At 40.3% G+C, this 23,194-nt stretch overlaps 1 protein-coding gene across 1 annotated transcript in view; it reads left to right on the forward strand.

The window, feature by feature from the left end:
* LOC124262142 (propionyl-CoA carboxylase beta chain, mitochondrial-like) overlaps nt 1–23,194 on the forward strand; it is a 70,437-nt gene that overhangs the window by 44,189 nt on the left and 3,054 nt on the right. Inside the window, 8 exon segments of the mRNA XM_046696601.1 lie at nt 15,235–15,301; nt 16,569–16,689; nt 17,841–17,890; nt 17,893–17,921; nt 18,819–18,942; nt 19,996–20,103; nt 21,740–21,840; nt 22,778–22,876. Coding sequence (XP_046552557.1) covers nt 15,235–15,301; nt 16,569–16,689; nt 17,841–17,890; nt 17,893–17,921; nt 18,819–18,942; nt 19,996–20,103; nt 21,740–21,840; nt 22,778–22,876 — 699 coding nt within the window.

A 23,194-nucleotide genomic window follows, 5' to 3' on the forward strand; every position in this document is an offset into this window, starting at 1 on the left:
CCTTCAGAGGAGTTCTTAAGTGGGAGAGTGAAGGTGGTTTAGGAGGTAAGTGCCCGAGATGGGTACAGGGGCTGATTGACATATCTTGGAAGAAGATGCTTTTGGTAAGTCAGCATGAGGCGATGTGACACTTGAATAATTGAGAGCAGACCTGATACTTTTAGAGGACTAGAGAAATTCAGCCCTGCATAGAGCTGAAGAGGTCATTGTAGGCACAGATACTCTAGAAATGTACCCCAGGTACTTACCTGGTACTCTAAATGGTGGACATTAAATACTCTGCAACCCCAAAAAACAATACTGTATGCAGTTATTCCTGTTCAACTGAATATGATTGGTACTGTGCATTGTGAGATATGAATTACAGCCTATGCTTGTTTCATGTACATTGTATAATGCTATCAAATGGATCTAGTACAACAGAATGCCAGTTTTGATCAAGACAATGACACAATGCGGAATGGACTCGTCCTAGGGTACGTTTCTGTATTCTGATTTTGGCTAGGGTAAGTTTTTGTGTACAGAAACAACAGTACCCGTGCCTTCAGCCTGAATAGACAACAGCGCCAAGGGCAGTCTGTCTCACAGTCCCTGAACCACATTATTTACCTACTGCCAAGCCCTCTCTGCTATGCTAAAGCCCTAAATGATGAAAGTCTAGATTTCCTTCGGCTCAGGATCTCTGGTCTCCCTGGGGCTCCTTTTCAATTTATATGGGTTTGTTTGTTGCTATCAATGTTATATATATTCAGAGGCTAAGCGTTAGTCTATGCCAAAGGGTACTGGAAACCAATTCTGAACAGGAAGCCAAAGTTTTAGTGAGTGAGTTTAGTTTTACGCCACACTCAGCAATATTCAAGCTATATGGCAGCCGTCTGTAAATAATCGAGTCTGGACCAAACAATCCAGTGATCAACAACATGATCATCGATTTGGAACCGATGACATGTGTCAACCAAGCCAGTGAGGCTGACCACCCGATCCCGTTAGTCGCCTCTTAACGACAAGCATGGGTTACTGAAGGTTCATTCTAACACGGACCTTCACTGGTCCAAACTTTGAGACAATGATTTGGGTACTCAGTAATAATTTAAAAACTATTTTCTTCACTGAAGCCACTGAAGACTAGCAGTGGATACTGGTGACCTGTTTCGACTTAAGGAGACAAACATCGGGAAATCATGAGAAACACAAGAAAACACCAAGGGAGACAATCAGTGGGTATTCATATGAAACGATTCTTCCCTGGGACCCCCAGGGGACCATCAGGGGTTACTACATTGGGCCAGGTAGTTCTGTTTTGTATCATTTTGTGTTGTTTAAGTGTCAGATTACCTCCTGTGTACTCTTGCCATGGCAGTTAAATGGATGGAGTGAAAATGTTGAAGTTGAGATAACAAACAGAGGAACTCTTCTCCCTCAAACCATTCCACATGTGGAAAGGCAAGAAGGTGTCAAATTTCCTTTTTTTCTGCATACCCAGTCAGAAAGAGAATGTGTTGTGTCTTCAAGGATACCAAACTTATTCAGTTACTTTCTTCTTGGAGTGATGTGTTTGTGTGTTTGTTGATGGATTAAATTCAGCATTATTTCTATGCATTTGGAAGCAGTGGACAGTTTTTAAGCTAGTGGATAGTTTTGCCAGTGGACACTCTTGTGAAGACTAAACTGTGATATATATGAAGAAAAACTACAGCTTCTGTTTTGTAAATCATTGTTCGGAGTAGGCAAGAAAGCACATAACTGTGCCTGTCGCGTAGTGGTGGTCCGACTAATTGAAATAATCGAAGATTGGTCGCAGTGACTAAACGACCAAGCAATCGATCATGTTTTCTCATAATCAAACTCAAACAATTCTGGAACACTTGTTTTCATAAACAATATTTTTCACAAGGTTGGTTTTGTGTGTTACATTTCATAAGCACTACAAGCTCATTCCAAGTCAAGATTGAATTTTGAAGACACCAAGAAATGTATGTTCCTAACATACTAGTCATCCTCTAAAGATGTGAAGTTTTGCCCAAAAAGACCCCAAAGAACTACATGGTTTTTCCTTATATGTTTGTGCATTAACAAATTTCATAAATGACGCTAACCAATTATTTTCGATGATTGATCGGTTGTAATGAACCAATCATCAATTATGAGATTTTAACCAATTCCCAACACTACTGTCGCTCAGAACTAGGTGTGTACCCATTACTAGTACCAATCATCAAAAAGATAATTGTTCCATATAGATAACACAACAAATATCATCCTTAAAGATGCCTTGGAAGCAAATATCAGTCTCTGTGATCACAATATAGGCTTGGTTCATAAAGTTAATAAAATAAAGCAATCTTTTGAAACAGTGAACATGAATAGATGAATAATATACCATGCCTGCTGAATGGGAGAATGTTTGTATTATTCTATAAGTGCTGAGTGACATCGCTTGTGGAGCGACGTGCAGAGAGACAATGTGCAAGTCCTCAAAATCTACCATGAATAAACTCCAGTCCAAATGTGAAGACATGTTCAAGCATTCAATTAAGTGATTCTCCTACATCAAATAACAAATTAAGAACATACAGGTTGGTCAAATCATCTTCGAGAATTATCTATTTCATAGTTAAAACAAAGCTCATAGATCACATTTTTCAAAACTATGGTTAAGTAATCAGATCAGAATCTGAATCCCGTCTCTGTCAACCAAAGACACGTACAGTAACATATGGCCACAGATGTTTTGACAGCATTTCAGCTAATCTTTGGAACAGTTTACCAATTAGCCTAAGAAATTCATCCTCACTGGACATTTTTAAGAAAGCTCTTAAAACTCATCTTTTAAAGCTGCTTATTCCATATAATGTATCACTGGTTTTATCACTGTGTAGAATGTTACTCCTTGTATGTGTTTTTACCATGTGTTAGATGTTTCATCTTTTAGCATCACTTGTATACCGTCTGTATATCACCATACAGTATGTTATATGTGCCTTAGAGTGTTTTTTAAAAAAATAAAAAAGGCGCTATACAAATCTTGTGTATTATTATTATTATTATTATTATTATTATTAAGTAATCATAAACTGAAAACTGAAACTGGTAGATGTACAAACCCTGCAACCCCACTAGAACAACGTCTCTGTGAAATGTGTAATGTCTTAGGCTGACTGAGTTTGGTTTTACGCCGCTTTTAGCAATATTCCAGCAACATCATGGCGGGGGACACCAGAAATGGGCTTCACACATAGTACCCATGTGGGGAAACCGGGTCTTCGTGTAACCACTATGGCTTAGAAGATGAGCAACACCATGTAATATCCTGTACAATGTATAGCAAAGAAAGGGAATTACTTCTACAAACAATGCTTAATCATGATCAACAATTTGCTACACTCTCTAAAAAGAAGTTCAGTTCTTAACGATTTTCACAAACAGAAGTCCTGAAACAATTTCCAAAATATGTCATTATATTTACAATTAAATAGACTACTGTGGTCTTTTCCATGTCATTATACTACATGTTATTGTAAAATTGTGGTTAAAGCGTTGGCTCGTCACGCCGAAGACCCGGGTTCGAATCCCCACATGGGTACAATTTATGAAGCCCATTTCTGGTGTCCCCCGCAGTGATGTTGCTGGAATATTGCTAAATGCGGCGTAAAACCAAAATTCAGTCAGTCAGTCTTATTATGGGACACTTAAGAACCATTCATTGTTACCTTTCTTATCACATCTCACTTTAAGTTATAAAAGATGACTCGAAACAAAAGAGCCTCATCTAAGAATTTACAAATATGTGATGCTTTACTGCAAATTATATCCCACGTCATCATGCTGAAAATGTATGGACATTTATAGTCCGATGGTCTTTTGAAATTGACCTTTAAGCTATAGATGTATTTAAATTATTTTGGAAGCTACAGATGTTTATAAATTGACCTTTAAGCTATAGATATATTTAAATTATTTTTGAAGCTACAGATGTTTATAAATTGTTATTTTTAAGCTATAGATACCTATAAATTGTTTTTCAGGCTATGTATTCCTGTGCATGTATATCTGATGTATTGGCTAACTGATTACTGTATATAAACTCTGTGTAATAAACATACAACTGTAGTGGCAACATGAAGACAAATTAATCCCGACTTACAGTTTGTTTGACTCCTGTAGATGGTGTTTACAAACAACGGTAGACCTCACAGTTCCTGATGGAGCATACAGTCTGAGAGACATGGTGCCCAGAACTACCACTGATAAACTAGGCTCCTCAGGTCATCACTTCAGGCCCAACCCCATGTTGATTCATGTACAACTGATTATCTTTCACCCCTTAATTTCACAAAATAAATAAACATGGACCAGTCAGGTATTCTCTTACAGGCTGTTCTGATACAGACTAGCAAGGATCCTAGACCCCAGGCAGAGTCTGGCACTGGCTGATAACAGGAGTTGGACTAGACTTGCCCATGTTGAAATAAAGTCTGTTAGGGAGTCGAAATATAGTCTGGCACCGATATAAACTCATAGCTAGACTTGCTCATGACTGTTAGAGAGCTAAAATATAGTCTCATGTAAACTGTTAGCTCATGTCTGTTAGAGAGCTAAAATATAGTCTGGCGCCGATATAAACTCACAGCTAGACTTGCTCATGTCTGTTAGAGAGCTAACATATAGTCTGGCGCCAATATAAACTCACAGCTAGACTTGCTCATGTCTGTTAGAGAGTCGAAATATAGTCTGGCACCGATATAAACTCACAGCTAGACTTGCTCATGTCTGTTAGAGAGCTAAAAGATAGTCTGGCACCGATATAAACTCACAGCTAGACTTGCTCATGTCTGTTAGAGAGCTAAAATATAGTCTGGCGCCAATATAAACTCACAGCTAGACTTGCTCATGTCTGTTAGAGAGTAAAATATAGTCTGGCACCGATATAAACTCACAGCTAGACTTGCTCATGTCTGTTAGAGAGCTAAAATATAGTCTGGCACTGATGTAAACTCACAGCTAGACTTGCTCATGTCTGTTAGAGAAAAATATAGTCTGGCACCGATATAAACTCACAGCTAGACTTGCTCATGTCTGTTAGAGAAATGGGTGGCGGTGGGGTAGCCTAGTGGTTAAAGCGTTGACAGAGAATTTTTTTCTGGTGTCCCCGCCCCGTGAAGCTGTGGAAATCTAGACTTGCCACATTTTCTAGACTTGCGTGGGCTTTCTTGGATATATTTGCTTCAGGGTCTGTACGACTAGAAGGTTCCTTGATGCTATAGGCTTCCTTCCTGAGGGTTCCATACGACTATTACAGAATGAATGCCAGTGTTAAAAAACCAAAGGGTTTGAAGGTTCCATAATACTTCAGGATTCTTTTATGAGATTGTTTTCAGCTTATATCTAGCTTCTTTTGGGTGACGTTGTGTTAGTCTATGTTTGCTGTAGCTGATGGAGTGGGTACCTGTTGTGGATGTTTCAGCTACACCAGCAGGGAGGCTGGGGTTGTGTAGACAGGGAGAGACTGGGAGATAACACATCTGCCTCCAGATAACGCCAGACACATGGTGCTTGCTGGAAAACTAGACAGGATAACCCTAAATGCCTTCAGTACATACACATTTATTTTGTTTTGGGTCAGATTTACAAAAGCCGCGACAAGGTGTAATATTTTTTAGAAGAATTGAAGATTAATAGGTGAACCTAAATATTTTGTGTTATGATCAAGTTTTCAAGAATGGTTATTTCACTTGACAGATAGTTGTTCGACAGAAAGCCCCAAATATTCATTTGCATGAAATATGCAAAGAAACATGCATGGCAAAATATCAAACAAGAACAGTATAACAACGCAGTGGGCAAAACAAACAGTGCAGAGTAAAATACCCAGTGAAGGTTTTTCAGCTTGTTTACACCTCTTCTTTCACTGAACGAATACAGGCATCACCAGTACAGTGATTAGTACTCAAAAGTTATACATCACGCTTACTGGACGTGACACAAGCACTGTTGTAAGTGACCTTTGACACACTGTGAGTGGGGCGATGGTGTAGCTGAGTGGTGAAGCATTTGCTCATGACACTGGAGACCCGGCTTCGAATCCCCACATCAGTACAATGTGTGAAACCCATTTCTGGTGTCCCCTGCAGTGATATGGCTGGAATATTGCTACAAGTGGTGTAAAACTAAACTCTCTCGCTTGCTCACTCACTCACTCACTCACTCACTCACTCTTACATCCACTCACAGCCTGCAAGAAGGGTCACTCACCTATAATGCCTATTTTGTCTCATTGGCTGCATAATAACTCACTCAGACTCACCCACTCTTGGACTGTCACTCACTCACTCACCCACATCACTACAATGTGTGACTCACTCTGGTGTCACCCACCTGATATGTCACGGAATGCACTCACTCACTCACTCACTCAACTCACTCACTCCTCACTCACTACATTCACTCACTCACTCTTACACTGCTTTACTCACTCACTCATAAACAGCCCATGCACTGCAAGAAGAATGATCGTCTACAATGCCTATTTTGTCTCATTGGTTTAAAATAACTCAACAGACTGGATCCAAGGGTGTAAAAACTTGGACATGCCCTGTGTGAATGATAACATGTGAGTAAATATTCAATGGCTTGTGAAGTTTCCTGGAACCCTGTCAATAACAGTTGTGTATTTGTTGTTGCACAGACTTTCTTGGCATTGTGCGGTGCCGATCCTATTCCTGCTTCTAGCATCATAAGATCAACAGCTTTTGAAATAGAAAGATCCTGAAATTTGAAAAAAAATAAAATTTTAAAAGCACATTCAATGGTAGTTATTACTATTCCTTATGGTAATGTATAGAGAAGCTTTCAAAATATTTGTTATATACTGACATAGAAAAGAAAGTACACATCTGGTGTTTGGGGATTGTTTTGCAAAACGTCACCTGTCAAGACCAGGGTTCAATTCCCCACATGCCTGCAATGTATGAAGCCCATTTCTGGTGTCTCCCGCTGTGGTATTGCTGGAATATTGCTAGAAGCGGCGTAAAACCATACTCACTCACTCACTATTTTAAAAAAAATGGTGAAAATATTTGAAAACTGTTTGGATTATGACAACACTGACTGAGTTTGGTTTTACCGCTTTTAGCAATATTCCAGCAATATCACGCGCGGGGGACACCAGAAATGGGCTTCACTCATTCCCATGTGGGGATTCAACCCGGTCTTCGGGACGAGCCAACGCTTTAACCACTAGGCTACCCCACCGCCCAATCATGACAACAAGTCACAAACACCACAGATGTCATTCCAAGCAGTAAGAAGATGACAGAACTGGCTAATTCTAGACATATATCATGACACCAAAGTGTAGAACTGCACAAGTCTCTAAGGTAATAATCAATAGTTTAAATGCTAATTTCTAAAAATATATATATATATACCTCTAACAGACCGTCTGGCTTATCTAGTCTTGCCTCTTATAGGATTACTATAATTACTATACCTCCATGTCCCCAGACTTGCACAAGTCTCTAAGGTAATAATTAATAGTTAAATGATAATTTCTAAAAAATATAAATATCCCTCTAACAGACTGGCTTATCTTGTCTTGCCTCTTTAAAGGATAAAATTACTATACTTCCATGGGCTTAGCCTTCAGTACAGCCTTGGAGCAAGTCTAACCAAAGAGTTTCTGTTCAGTCTAATGAAGACATCACACTTTGCCAGGCGGATTAGTTGAGAAGATGAAGAAAATTTCCTCCCGCCAATTATCCATTCTCCATCATTCCAGTTGGGAAGGAATCTCTCTCCAAGCATTCTCCACTCAATGAGCTGTCCAGGCCTCTGTGATGTTAGAGTTATGGCCAGCAGACGGGTCTGTAAATAAACTTTCAGCTCATTACCCAGCTTGTGGAGGGTGTGACTATGGGTCCATACACACTGTGATGTAGTGGGGCTTCACTTGGCTGGGGCAGGGCCCCCACGGGAGCTGTATCTCAGCAGATATACTCTGTAGAGGTAGATGAAGCTGTCTGGCCAGCCTATCATCTCCTCTGTACGGGACCCTGGGGGATATAATGCTTTTATTTACCATGTTGAGGAGAAGAAAGGGAGATACGCTGTAGTGTCTTGATTAGAATAACATGCACCTGAAGGCCAAGTGCTCATGTAAGGGAGGGGTTTTGGGGGTTTTTTGGGTGTGTGTGGGGTTTTTTAATTGCTCAATTTTTTAATTACCTGAGTGCTTGGTACATTATGAGACATACATCCAGTGTATATGCATGCCTCTTGCGGTAGGAATAGCTACACATATGTAATATTAATATGGTACTTAGTGAGTTAGTGAGTGAGTGAGTTTAGTTTTATGTCCCTTTTAGCAATATTCCAGCAATAACACCAGAAATGGGCTTCACTCATTGTACCCATGTGGGGAATAGAACCCGGGATGAGTGAATGCTTTAACTACTAGGCTACCCCACCACCCTGTAGTTACAAGAACATACTTGGAAGGGTTTTGTTAGGCTGACATCTACACTCTGAATTCAAGATATTAGAAAAATATAACAGGTCTTAGGTCTTAGTGAATTATAAGGAAAAAGAGCTCTTTGTACATTTTCCGCAGTAATCTACACTTGCTAATATCATGGACTTGCATGGGCTCTACTGGATGTGGGGCGGTGGGGTAGCCTAGTGGTTAAAGCGTTGGCTCGTCACGCTGAAGACCCGGGTTCGAATCCCCACATGGGCACAATGTGTGAAGCCCATTTCTGGTGTCCCCCTCTGTGATGTTGCTGGAATATTGCTAAAAGCGGCGTAAAACCAAACTCAGTCAGTCAGTCAGTCTACTGGATGTATTGGTTACAGAGTCTGTATGCAGTCTGACTGCTTTGTTGTTTACAGGACTTGAAGGTTGGTCTGTCTTCATGGCCACAGCTGGAACAAATTGTCCTGAAGCATTGTAAAACTTTAATGAATGTTTGTTGAATACTCCTCTCATAAATTTTCCAGCTATATTAATGGGATGTAAATAACAGGGTCTGAACCATGCTATTCAATAATTGACGTCAAAAGCATTCACCTGCATGATTATGGAATAAAATGACCGGCTTCACTCAAGTGAGCAAGTCTGTCTGGTTAGCTGATCCATTTAACCTTACTCAGTCCATCTGGTGTGTGACATAACACTGTATTTAAGCATTTATCTGCTAAATTGTCCAAGAGAACACTTGGAATCTTTGACTAACACTTAGTCTTTGAATATATATATAATTTTGATAGAAACAAACAATTCCTTTTACATTAAAAGGAGCCCCAGTGAGAAATCCTGATCCTGAAAGAAAATCCAGACTTTTGTTGCTTTGGCATTGCAGGAGGGGCAAGGTAGTCTGTCTCACAGTCCCTGAACCACATTATTTTCCCTACTGCCAAGCCCTCCCTGCAGTGCTAAAGCCCTAAATAAAGCAAGTCTAGATTTCCTCAGGTTCTGAATCTCTGGTCTCCCTAGGGCTCCTCATATATATTCAGAGACTAAGCATTAGTCTAGGGGCAAGCCAGAAGGGACCATAATGAGGTTCAGGGACTGTGAGACAGACTTGGAATCTGCACAATGTCTGCTGGTGAGATGACCTTTCTCATTGAATATGTGATGTTTGGAATTTCCTGCTTTTGATTTCATGGAATTAATAGAGCAGATGGCAGTTATGGAGTCATGCATCTGGAGTGAAGTGTGTGGGAGATAGGAAATAATATTCAATAGGACTGCTCTCACCCTGTACTATAGCATAGAATTCTTAAGTCTGTTAAACTGAGAAACGAAAGTCTGTCAAACTCAGAAATGCGAAAAAATAAAATACTGGTTTTGCTGGGGGTGGTGTTAGAAATTGGGACATCATCCCAAAGTCCTGAGTTCAAGTCGTCACGTCACTAGTGGTGGTCCAATTAATTGAAATAGTCGAAGATTGGTCGCAGTGACTAAACGACCAAGCAATAGAGCATGTTTTGTCATAATCGAATGCAACCAATCTTGTAACACTTGTTTACATCAACAACATTTTTCACAAGGTTGGTTTTTTCTGTGCCATTAAGTTTACATTCATAAGCACTACAAGCTCGTTCCAAGTGTGTGTGCATTAACAAGGATAACGGGGACATTTGATAAATGACGCTAACCAATTATTTTTTATGGCTGATCGGTTGTAATGGACCAATCATCAATTATGAGATTTTAACCAATTCCCAACACTACATGTCATGGTAGTACAATATCGGAAGCTCATTTCTGGTGTGGGCGGTGAATCGCTCGTCATGCCAAAGACCCCCGGGTTCGATTCCCCATATGGTTACAATGTGTTGAGCCCATTTCTTGTGTCCCCTGCCGTGATATTGCTGGAGCATTGTTATTATTATTATTAAAGCAGCTTTAGATCCATTTAGTCAGTCAGTCAGTGCAATAAATTTGGAACTCATTTGTTCTGACTCCGACTCTCAAATAAATCCATTCCTATTTCTGAACACTCCCGGTTACATGCAGGAAATAATACTCAAATTAATTCATTTTTTTAACTGGAGCCTGAGTGCACTGCATTTGTGAATGTTTACAATCCTGCATTCCAAATGCACTCTCCTAATTCACTTGTGTGAGGAACGTGTAATTCAAGCATTTTGAACAAACAAACATTTGAAGGTGATACAGTTTACATGTACAAAAGATTTATTCAACTGCAGTGTTGGAATTGAGAGCGTGTATATTTGTATTAAGATTTGCAGTTCTCCCTTTTAGATTCATGGTGTTTTGGTGCTGCAAAATGTAAAAATGTTTTTGTTAAAATGGCTTGCTTCTAGAAATTAGTCATGAGGAAACAATGTACTGATTGTGTTTAAAGGGGTTAGTCCCCCCTGTCCGGGACCGCCTCCGTGGTGTAGTGGTTAGAGCGTCCGCCTGGAGAGCGGAAGGTCACGGGTTCGATCCACGACCGCATCATACCAAAAGACGTTAAAATATGGTACTTGTTGGTCCCTGTCTGGCGCTCGGCATTAATGGGTACAACAAGGACTGGTCGGCTCGGAGTCAGTATAATGTGTCTGAGTGGGGTATTTATGCTTCACTGCGGCATGGTATCTCAGTGGGCTAGCACTATTAAACCAGCTTCAGTCTGGGCTAGTACAAGCAGCCGCACATACACATACACACGCATGCACGTCGTCATATGAGCCACCACCACCACCTGTCCGGTTTGTTTGATGTGCCGACAGATAATCCTGGACAGGGGATTACCATCCTGTCTTTGATGTATCGACTATAGTCTTGGAAAGTTGAATGCCGTACAAGTAGGAGTAATATAAGGTTATATCTTTATAAGGGTTAAAAGGATAACAAATTGTAACAAAATTGGTTGGACAACTTCTGACCAAGATTCTTCACATGAAAGATGAATTCATCGACCTGGATCTTGTCATTTTCAGCTGGATGGTTGTGGGAATTATTGTACGTTGTCACGAGGTTGTTCTGTATGTTGATGGTGGAACGACATGTCTTCTGACAACATTTTCAGTGGACTCTGTCGCCGTTTCTGTCGACTCAATACAAAATTTGTAACCAAAGTAGACTAAATATTGACCTCCACGACCGTTAGGAACGAAACGAGTAACTTGTGCATTTGCCATGACTGAATTGACAGAAAACAATATTCATCTCTTACTTATACCCCCATTTTCAGTCCGTTTGAGTCAGAAACGGACCGATGAATTGCAAATTTTATCATTGTACAAAACTGCCACATAAATATAAATAGTACACATGTTTATCATTTACTAATACCCAACAGCGTTCTTATATTTAAAACTTTTCCGGACACCACCAAAAAAGTTCTTTAAGAAACTATCATTAAAATTTTGACACAGTTCACTATTTGTTACGAGGGAGGAGTGCAGAGAAAGGGACAGCCAGGTGTGCGAGAAAGGATGGAGACGGCACAGCACAGGCTAATGAATCAATAACTTGGTGGCCACTTGTGCAGGTGCTTCTCTAACACCTGGCTGTCCCTTTCTCTGCATTCCTCCCTCGTAATTGTGGAGGAAAAGAATTATTTTTTTAGAAGAAAAAGTTAACATGGAATGTGTCCGTTTTGGTTTCAATTTTTCACTGAATATGTATATGGGCGGTGGGGTAGCCTAGTGGTTAAAGCGTTGCTCAACACGCCGAAGACCCCGGTTCGATTCCCGCATATCGGTACAATGTGTGAAGCCCATTTCTGGTGTCCCATGCCGTGATATTGTTGGAAATTTGCTAAAAGTGGCGTAAAACCATACTCACTCACTCACGGAATATGTATTACTGAAGTATTGTACGGACATAGTTTGACTGAGCCTGGGTGGCATCACCAGGTTTGCTGCCATTTATAAAAGTATTACAGTTATATCATTACATCTCTGCTTGAAATTGGAGGAAAGCCTGAACGATGGTACTGAGGCTGTTTTTCAAAAGAATTGGATCATTCAACTTTTGTTCGAAATAATATATTGTTATCTGTATGTATTCATGGCGTAAATGTGTGGGTCATTATAATACCCATGTCAGGTAGAATCCCATATTGAGAGAGGATGTACAGGGCCCTGTTCCTCAAAGCGATCATAGCACTACGTCGTAACTCCCATACTTTAACATAGACTAACGACTAGCGCTACAATCACTTTGAAGAATGGGGCCCTGCATTGTAACCGAAGTATAGTCTGGACATAGTTTGACTAAGTGTGGGTGGAGTGGTTTAACACCACTTTGAACAGCATTCCAGTTATATCACTAGGTCTGCTTAAAGTGGGAGGAAAGCCTGGAGCATTGCAAACTCTGACATTTACAACTTCAGGAAATACTAGGATTTATCTGACCTTCCTGTGAAATACTTTAATTTCATTGGTCAATGACGCTGTAACAAGTTTCCATGTCACCCCTCCCAGGAGGGTGACAACTGGAAAAAATATTACCCGCCGCCACGGTAACCGCCAAACTCTCCGCTGAGAAGCTGTATCGCTAACAATCGTATGACGTCATATAATGACGCATGCAGTGTACGGAGTTCTAAAACAGTTTGATTAGCTGTTTTTGAGTTCACTATGTACAGATTTATGTTACCGACTTTCACTGCTTTATTTAAACTATTTTATACATTGATTCGTTTGCACCCTCAACTTAAAACATAATTAACCATTTTTATAGCAGTGTTAACCTTGTCAGAATATGTTTCACTGCTGTAAAAAATACAGTCGAGAGGCAGACACCATTTTGTTTACGTGTCATATAGTTGGTAGCGATCTTTAAAATATAATAAAATGATACTTTGTACATTTAACAATGTGGCGGTAAGATAAATACGTTGTATGCTTCTCCCTCGGGTAATACGGTCTGATGTACGTCTCTTTGTAGCAGTGTCATCTCTAGCCTACCGGCTTTGGTGACATTGCTACAAAGAGGCGTACATCAGACCGTATTACCCGAGGGAGAATATTGTAGTAACCCACAATTGTTTTTGTTTTTGTGAACATTGTCATAACAACATCTCAGCATAGAGAGATATAGAAAATGCATAAACAGTTAAGTATATTAGCATGGCTGTTTAAACCATATGTTGAAATTGGCATAGTTATTGAAATTGAAACAGGGTTTTTCTGCTGTAATCTTTTACACTTAGACTGCTTTGAAAAAAATCACTGCAGTTTATGCCATTCTGGTCACTTGTTAGTGCTTCAGATAGTTACTTCAGTGCCAAATATGCATACAGTCAGCCCTTGCGATGACGCTTTTCGTGATACAGTGGTTTCGGTTAAACTGCAGGGTAATCCGTTGCTCCCATGAAGAAAAGCGATTACACATCTTCACATCATCGGGAATAGCATATCACCAACTCTGCTCTTTTGATCAACTTAATTGTGTTGTTAACTAGCGAAATTCAGTGCAGATCGCAATAAAAAAGTTTTCATTGTACATATCCTCGTATTATGGGTTTTCAGATGCTTTAGAAGCATTGAATCAGAGGTTTCATCATTAATCACACGAACAATGGATCAATGACTCATACTAACTTGTAAAGACGATTGTATGTCTATTGTGTGGTAGATTCCTGTTCAAACATAGACTGTGTCACTTAGACTGATGAAACTGTGGTGTTACCGTCAAATGCCTGGGCACGTCCCACAAAGCGATCGCAGCGTTAAGGTGATCGGTTTGCTGTAACGACTTTCTCGCAGTCGTGGCTATGGTCGGCGTGGAAAGAGCACTGGTCCATGAATCAGGAAATTGTTTTTTTCTTGGGTGTTACTACAAAATATCTGATTTTATCTTTTTTGTTTTAGAACTGACACTGAGGCTGTTTTTCAAAAGAATTGTCTTTATTCAAAATATTAATATTATCTGGGTATTCATGACGTAAATTTGTGGGTCATTACAAGACCCATGTTAGGAAGAATGTCACATTGAGTGAGGATGTACAGCATCGTAGTGGAGATTGCCTTAATGATATTGCTTGATGTAGGATTGATTTAAAAAAAATATTAAACTTTGAAAACATGTTTTTTTCTGTAGATGATCCGTTGAGAGGATTCCGAAAGGAGAACCTGAAAGAAAATATGGTCATGGCAGGTTTCCTTCCTTCCTCTAATGGCGCACTTCAAACTTTTTTTCATGACAGAAATTAATTAGAACGTTCAGAAGGGAAGAAAAAAATTAATCTGAAATGTTGAATGTTTTCAACACTCTACTCCCAGATTGGCAGACTGGTTTATGAAGGTGACCAGAATAATATGAATGTGTTTTGAATGCATTTGAGATTTTACTGCTGTGTCAATTCATTTGGGCATATTGTTATGTTGTTACTGAAACAAATGTGTTATATTTATAAAGGATATTTATTGATTTGGACGACAAAAAGATTTAATACATACTAGTCCAACTTATAAGGGTATTAATATTTCTAAATCTCTGTACAAGCTACAAACTAGACAAATCTGGAGATTCTGAAGATCAGGTGCTTGAAGTCATGGGCCTTGTTCCATGAAGTGATTTTAGTGCTAAGGTGATCGTAACTCCCCAACTCGAAACGTTACATGGACTTACGATACTCTCAGTGTTGATAACGTGTTGTGGAACAAGGATGTGATTGTAATGTTGTAACATTTCTGATTTGATGCTGATAGTGTGTTTTTGTTGTTTTGTGAGCTGTCTGAGCAGATGCTTATGCTGTGTTTTTGTTGTTGTAGTCTGTTACTAATGAAGATGTAACTCAAGAGGAACTGGGAGGTGCTAAAACACACACATCAGTCTCAGGTAGGTTGATATCACAGGTACTGTATAGACTTGCCCATCTTGGCAAGGTTGATATCACAGATACTGCACAGATTTGCCCATCTTGGCAAGGTTGCTATCACAGATACTGCATAGACTTGCCCATCTTGGCAAGGTTGCTATCACAGATACTGCATAGACTTAATGCCCATCTTGGCAAGGCTGCTATCACAGATACTGCATAGACTTAATGCCCATCTTGGCAAGGTTGCTATCACAGATACTGCATAGACTTAATGCCCATCTTGGCAAGGTTGCTATCACAGATACTGCATAGACTTGCCCATCTTGGCAAGGTTGCTATCACAGATACTGCATAGACTTAATGCCCATCTTGGCAAGGTTGCTATCACAGATACTGCATAGACTTGCCTGTCTTGGCAAGGTTGATATCACAGATACTGAATACACTTGCCCATCTTGGCAAGGTTGCTATCACAGATACTGCATAGTCTTGCCCATCTTGGCAAGGTTGATATCACAGATACTGCATAGACTTGCCCATCTTGGCAAGGTTGCTATCACAGATACTGCATAGACTTAATGCCCATCTTGGCAAGGTTGCTATCACAGATACTGCATAGACTTGCCCATCTTGGCAAGGTTGATATCACAGATACTGAATACACTTGCCCATCTTGGCAAGGTTGATATCACAGATACTGCATAGTCTTGCCCATCTTGGCAAGGTTGATATCACACATACTGCATAGACTTAATGCCCATCTTGGCAAGGTTGATATCACAGATACTGCATAGTCTTGCCCATCTTGGCAAGGTTGATATCACAGATACTGTATACTGCATAGATTCTTGCCCATCTTGGCAAGGTTGCTATCACAGATACTGCATAGTCTTGCCCATCTTGGCAAGGTTGATATCACACATACTGCATAGACTTGCCCATCTTGGCAAGGTTGATATCACAGATACTGCATGGACTTGCCCATCTTGGCAAGGTTGATATCACAGATACTGCATGGACTTGCCCATCTTGGCAAGGTGATATCACAGATACTGCATATACTGGTTTTCCAATTTTGGTTGCATTCACTGGTTGTGTATCATAAATGCTTCAAAAGCCCTGCCCAAATCAGAGAGGTCATTATGACAGATGCTGCACAGACTTGTCCAAATCAAACTGGTTGTTATCACAGATACAGTGTAGGCTCTTCATTTGTTGGTCCTTATCGCCAGTCCTTATTGTCAGTCCTTATTTGCCAGTCCTGATTGTCTTTTTCAACTCCAGGTGTTGCCCACAAGGCGTTTGAGAACGATGTTGATGCCCTCCTGCAGCTACGGGACTTCTACAACTATCTCCCCCTCAGCAACAAGGACGATGCCCCTATCAGACAGTGTGATGACCCTTGGTCAGTGGTTTTATACATCAAATCTTGGGTAGTGGAGCAGTCTGTTTCTCATTTTGATAAAAATAGTAAATGTGTCACTAACCTCAAACAATAAAATAAACTTGATTTTTAAAAATAATACTTTTTGTGAAACTACTGATTGATCTTGATTTGTTAGCTCATCTCGTTCTAGCCCCTTCTCATATGTGTATATATTTTAATTGTTATCTAGCCTCATCTTATATTTGTTAAAAAATAATTGCCTAGTGTCAACGCGGATACTGTTTTATTTTATTGTATGTTTTGTTATTGTACTTGTCAAACAGGAAATCATATGTAATTAGTATTTGTTAAAAAACATTGCCTAGTGTCAACGTGATACTGACAATTTCATTTTATTGTCACTGAGATATATGCCGCGGTGAAGCATGTGGGTCCTTGTTGTGATGTTTTGGTATGACGCTGTCAGATCGAACTCCGCGACCTTCCGCCTCGGGCGGACCCACTACACCACGGAGTTCCGTCAAACAGGAATGTAATGTGAGGAGGAAGGGACGCATATATACTGTGTGTGACAAAGAAAACAACATAATTAACATAACTGGCTAGGCAGTAACTTGATTAAATTCCAGTGAAATAACAAAGAGATAAGCAGTGGAAGCCCGAGATGTACAAATCAAAAGCCTGCTGGTAGTTTAGAAAGGAAGAGATGTTTACACAATTTATTGGGCTTGGTTGAGGAGTTCATTATAAGCTGTTGAATAAAATATCCTTGGTTTGATGTTCAATTTACAGTCAGCCAAATATGTTATAATGTTGTTTTCTTTGTTACACTCGGTTTATATACATCTTTTCTTCTCCATATTACATTCATGCTTGACAATGGTCCAAGAATCTGTAGGGAAATGTCATCCACACAAAAAATTTAAACTAGTTATCCAAAAATTTGTCAGTATTGTACTTCCAAAGTTTTAAACTGCCACTGAAAGGAGTTAGTGTCAATATGGTTTTTATTATGTAAATTATGTATTTTGGAGGCAAATTAATTCTAGTCCATAGTTCCCACAATGTTTCAAATCTGCAGTTTTAGCTCATAGCTTATTGACACATCTCGAGTTCATCTGTTGAAAGGAAAAATCCTGTCCATTATTATTGAGAATTTCTTTTTTCAGGGACAGACTGGTTCCTGGTCTTGACACAGTTGTCCCCCTTGAATCCACAGCCGCTACGACATCAAGGATGTCATACAAGGGGTAAGCGTGTTTGTACGATTGGTTGGTTGGTTGTTTAACACTGCACTCAGCAATATTCCAGCTATATGGCAGTGGTCTGTAAATAATCGAGTCTGGACAACACAATCCAGTGATCAACGGCAAGAGCTTCGATCTACGCAATTGTATACAATGACATGTATCAACCAAGTCAGCGAGCCTGACCACCCGATCCCGTTAGTTGCCTCTAACGACAAGCATGGGTTACTGAAGACCAACTTTAACCCAGGATCTTCACTGGACTGCTTTAATGGTGCAGTGGGAAGGACTGAAGCTAGTGATTAATTGCAAGAATGTTCATTTGGTCACTCAGCATCTGTTCTGATTTAAAGGCAAGAATTTATGGATGCCAACTTCTGTATTTTGAGGAACATGATGTTTTGCAGTATATTCTTGCTCCATCAGGTGAATATGATGAAGGAGTAAGAATATAATCTGAAACATCATGTTCCTCAAAATAAACAGGCTGATATCCATAAATTCGTGTCTTTATGTGCATCACTTCTAAATGCGTCCAAAAACAGTTCTGATTTGATCAGACCCGTGAAGGTCCGGGTTAGAATATTGATCTTCAGTTTAGAATATACTTTCAGTAACCCATGCTTGTCGTAAGAGGCGACTAACAGGATCAGGTGGTCAGGCTCGCTGACTTGGCTGACACATGTCATCGGTTCCCAATTGCGCAGATCGATGCTCATGCTGTTGATCACTGACTTGTCTGGTCCAGACACGATTACTTACAGACTCCCGCCATATAGCTGGAATATTGCTGAGTGCGACGTAAAACTCACTCACTCACTCTGATTTGATCATGAAGCTGCTGCTACAGCTGGAGTGTTGCTGACTTTCATGTGACGCACTCAATGTCTGTGTTGACAGGTGGTGGACGAACAGGACTTCTTTGAGATAATGACCAACTATGCCAAGAACATAGTGATTGGGTTCGCCAGAATGAACGGTCGGACTGTGGGACTGGTTGGTAATCAACCTAAAGTAGCAGCTGGTAAGTCCTCCAGCCTCCATTAAATCTGTACCTTTGATAGGATACTGTGTGGGATGATGTTTGGACATCTGACGAGGTCAAGTGAGATGTTAGCTGAACCCTGAACTTAACTAAATGGGCTGCTGATCCAATCAGAATTCAGCTTTCAAAAATAATTTTGCTTCATTTCAAAGAGATCTGATTTCTTGATTCAAAAGGTTTTACACAAATGAAAACCCATACAGAATACAAATGTTCCCTCGATGACAGTCCTGCTGGTTGTAGAAACCATAGTTCTGAGAGACAACAATGTATTGGATCAGGTTTACTTACCTATCTACTTTCAGAATTTGTTGTAGAGGCGGCGGGGTAGCCTAGTGGTTAAAGCGTTGGCTCGTCACGCCGAAAACCCAGGTTCGAATCCCCACATGGGGACAATGTGCGAAGACCATTTCTGGTGTCCCCCACCGTGATGTTGCTGGAATATTGCTAAAAGCGGCGTAAAACCAAACTCAGCCAGTCAGTCAGTCAGAATTTGTTGTCTTTGATCGTTTCAAGAAATATGACATGATTGTAGGAATGCTTCCCTCAGTCATACCAAGGTATTACAAGCCTCAATGCTGATTACCTGATCAGAAAGATTCTTCTTGGAAGATCTCCTCAGTGTTCTTTGCAATTTGCTCCATTACTGTACATATTCCTTAATGTGGAATGACTTTTGTCACTGTAAATATGAGCACAGCTGTCTTCGTTAATTAATCATCAAAAATATTTCATGATTGTATTTCACCTGGGGAGGACTCCAAGTTGACAGAAACCTTTTTCTTCCCTTTCAGTGTTTGTGTTGTCAAGGTTGGAACTGCAATAATAGGTTGCACTCAGGTTTTGATTTCGTGTTGCCTCATTCAGACTGGTGAAGGAATTGAACATCACAATGTCCCAAAATGCTCTGTGTTGTTAAGGTTTTTGTCTCTTAGCCACACTAATGAAGCAAGCGACACAGAAGAGAGTTCCAGTGTAGTGAATGCAAAGCTGAGGATCTCATTCAAACCTTTCTGTTCATTATTCCACCAGGCTGTCTGGACATCAATGCCTCGGTGAAGGGGGCCAGGTTTGTGAGATTCTGTGATGCATTCAACATCCCGATCATCACCTTCGTCGATGTCCCAGGATTCTTGCCAGGTAGGATTATGGCTGAGGATGCTTAATGCTAATGACAATGCATTACAGTCTAGAGTTCTTTCAATGCACTGTTGCCAAGCCACATGAATTTGTTGACTGCATCACCATGTCAGATGTTTTGAGATTGTGATAGTTAAGGGGAGGTAATAGCATTCAAGGGAGGCCACTCTGCATATTCTTCATATTCTTTGTTGGCACAAATAGCAGTTCCTTTTGCCCCAGTTCATGCTAATTCCTTACTACTGCTGTAATCTACATTTATAATGAACACACTTATAACAGATATTACAGATATCACACACCCTCTATTTTGGTTATGTCGACTTGCTTTATTTTTTGGTAGAAATACAAGTAAAAAATATGGTTATCAGAAACTAAAATTTGTGAACTACTACTACTACTAATACTACTAGCTATATGGGGATGAACCAGAAAATCCAGTGATCAACAGCATGAGCATCGGTGTATGCCACTGTGATACAATGACTATTACTATTACTACTACACAAAGTAGTCGGTCGTCACTCCGAAGACCCGGGTTCTATTCCCTACATGGGTACAATGAGCCCATTTCTTGCATCCCCCACCATGATATTGCTGGAATATTGCTAAAAGCGGCGTAAAACCAATCTTACTCACTCACTTAAGCTGCCTGTGAGGTTGACAGTCACATAAACATCTTATCCTTCCGGAACCCATTACTACTACTTCCACCACCACTTCTACCAGTGTTGTAAACTCCCCACAATTTCAGCCAGACAACTGGTCTGGTAACTCTCAAAAGTTACCAGACCCGTTGCAAAGTTGCCAGTCCAGAATTTTCTGGATTAAGAAAAATAAAAAGAAGGTTAATAAGAGGAATGAACTGTTTAATATCAGGTTATTGCAACAATAAAACAAGTTTCAAATGTTTTTTTCAGTCAAGGCTTTAGTCATTATATATATTACTAATTTATACTGATGTAACAGACAGACCATCGGGCGTGCAACTTTTTAAAACTGACCGTCCAGGTCGCAAAACAGACCGTCCTGGACGGTCGGGCTGGCGGGAGTTTGCAATGTTGCTTCTACGGCTTGGCCCCATTTTAGGTGACTGCAGGGTCACATCCACACTGCTGAAACGCTGAACAATTTGGCCACATTTTATTTTAATGTTGTCAAGATAGATGCTTTAGTGCCCAACTGGACAAAATAATCCAGATATGATAGAATGTTAATGCTCACTTGGGAATGAACAACCTGAAAACAATGCTCAGTAATATCAATTTTTCAATTATTCTTAATCTCATTCAAATAAGATACAATACCTCCTTGCATAAAGACCCAAAGGTCATGGGGTCCGTGGGGTAGCCTGGTGGTTAAAGCGTTCGCTTATCGTGCCAAAGTCCCCGGTTTGATTCCCCACATGAGTAGATTGTGTGAAGCCCATTTCTGGTGTCCCCTGCCGTGTTATTGCTGGAATATTGCTAAACATGGCGGTAAACTAAACTCACTTACTCACTATAGGTCATGATTTCGCTAATCAATGGGAAGGTATATAAGCTCTCGGCATGAGCGAAGCTTTCAGACCAACTAATCTTAATAATAAACAAAGAGGGCAAGTTCCAAATTCTGAATTCATTTGTTTCCCCTACAGGTACGAGTCAAGAGTATGGAGGAATTATCCGTCACGGAGCGAAGCTGTTGTATGCATTCGCAGAAGCTACAGTGCCCAAGATCACAGTTATTACCAGAAAGGTAGGGATTCTGTATTGAATCATCAAATACTCACTCTCACAGGCATGGGTGGCCATGTTGTCCAAGATATTGCTTTAAAGTGTGGAGAGTTGGACCCGTGAAGATCCAGGTTAGAATTGATATTCAGCCATCCATGCTTATCATAAGAGGTGACTAACAGGATCGGCTAGGTAGGCTAACTGACTTGGTTGACACATGTCATCTTATCTGAATTGTGTAGATTGATTATTTACAGACCGCCGCCATATTGCTGGAATATTGCTGAGTGTGGCGTAAAACTATACTCACTCACTCACACTCACTGTGGAGAGTTGTGTCCCTTGGTCCTCCCAGAAACTTATTGTTGTGGGTTCGAATCCCAGTTTGCCCCGATTGTGATTCTGGAATTGTCAGCTTTGTACCCTTTCTCGTTGGTTACTCCAGAAAGGTAAATATTTGGGAACTGCCTCACTCCCACCTCCCAAGCTGACAAATCCTGATATGACCGGAATGCTGTTCCAACTGAGTGAAACTTAACTCACTCATTCACTCTTTACCGATTGAACCGATGTACTGTCATGCAACTAAAACACTGTTCAAAGTGGTGCAACACCCATCTTAGTCACATGCTCAGTCAAGCTGGTAATATTTGGTGTTTTACAGAGAAAATGACAATAAATCAGATGATCATGTGTTCAAATGCTGGTGAACCATAATAATGTTTCCATATTTCTCGGCAACACACGTATTTGTGGGTTTCACCGATGACGTAGACATCTGACACCTGCTTCACTAGGGGCTCTACACATCAGCTGACTCGCCATGATAACTGACATTCTGTTCATGGAGGCATAAAACCAAACTCGCCTACTCATCAGATTAGAAAGAAAATTATTGTTTTATGAAAAACAGTGTCCTAGAGAATGAAACTTTCCTAACCCGAGCGATGCTGTTGCAGGCATATGGCGGTGCCTACGATGTGATGAGCTCAAAACATCTCCGTGGCGACACCAACTATTGCTGGCCGACTGCAGAGGTTGCTGTCATGGGAGCCAAGGTGAAGTACTGTTTGTTGTGAGAGAATCATGATGTACAAGGAATTGTCCCTCCTGCGGGTAATTTTTTGATGATTCTGCAGGGCTCCAGATAAGAGCCGTATCGGCGTATGTACGGATAGAAAATCAAGATACGGTAGGAAATATTTTGGAAAACGTAGCAGATACGCACCACAGAAATGGCGTACGGTCTTAGAATCATTTACAGGCGTATTTATCGGAAAAAAGTATTGTTTTATTGTTCATTGACCTGTTTACACAAGAGTAGCAATGCTGTGGTGCATATATGAAATGAAACACAAGATTACTGATACTCCATT

The sequence above is a fragment of the Haliotis rubra genome, unplaced genomic scaffold (assembly GCF_003918875.1).
Source record: "Haliotis rubra isolate DU_JTF1 unplaced genomic scaffold, ASM391887v1 Scf823, whole genome shotgun sequence".
NCBI lineage: Eukaryota > Metazoa > Mollusca > Gastropoda > Lepetellida > Haliotidae > Haliotis > Haliotis rubra.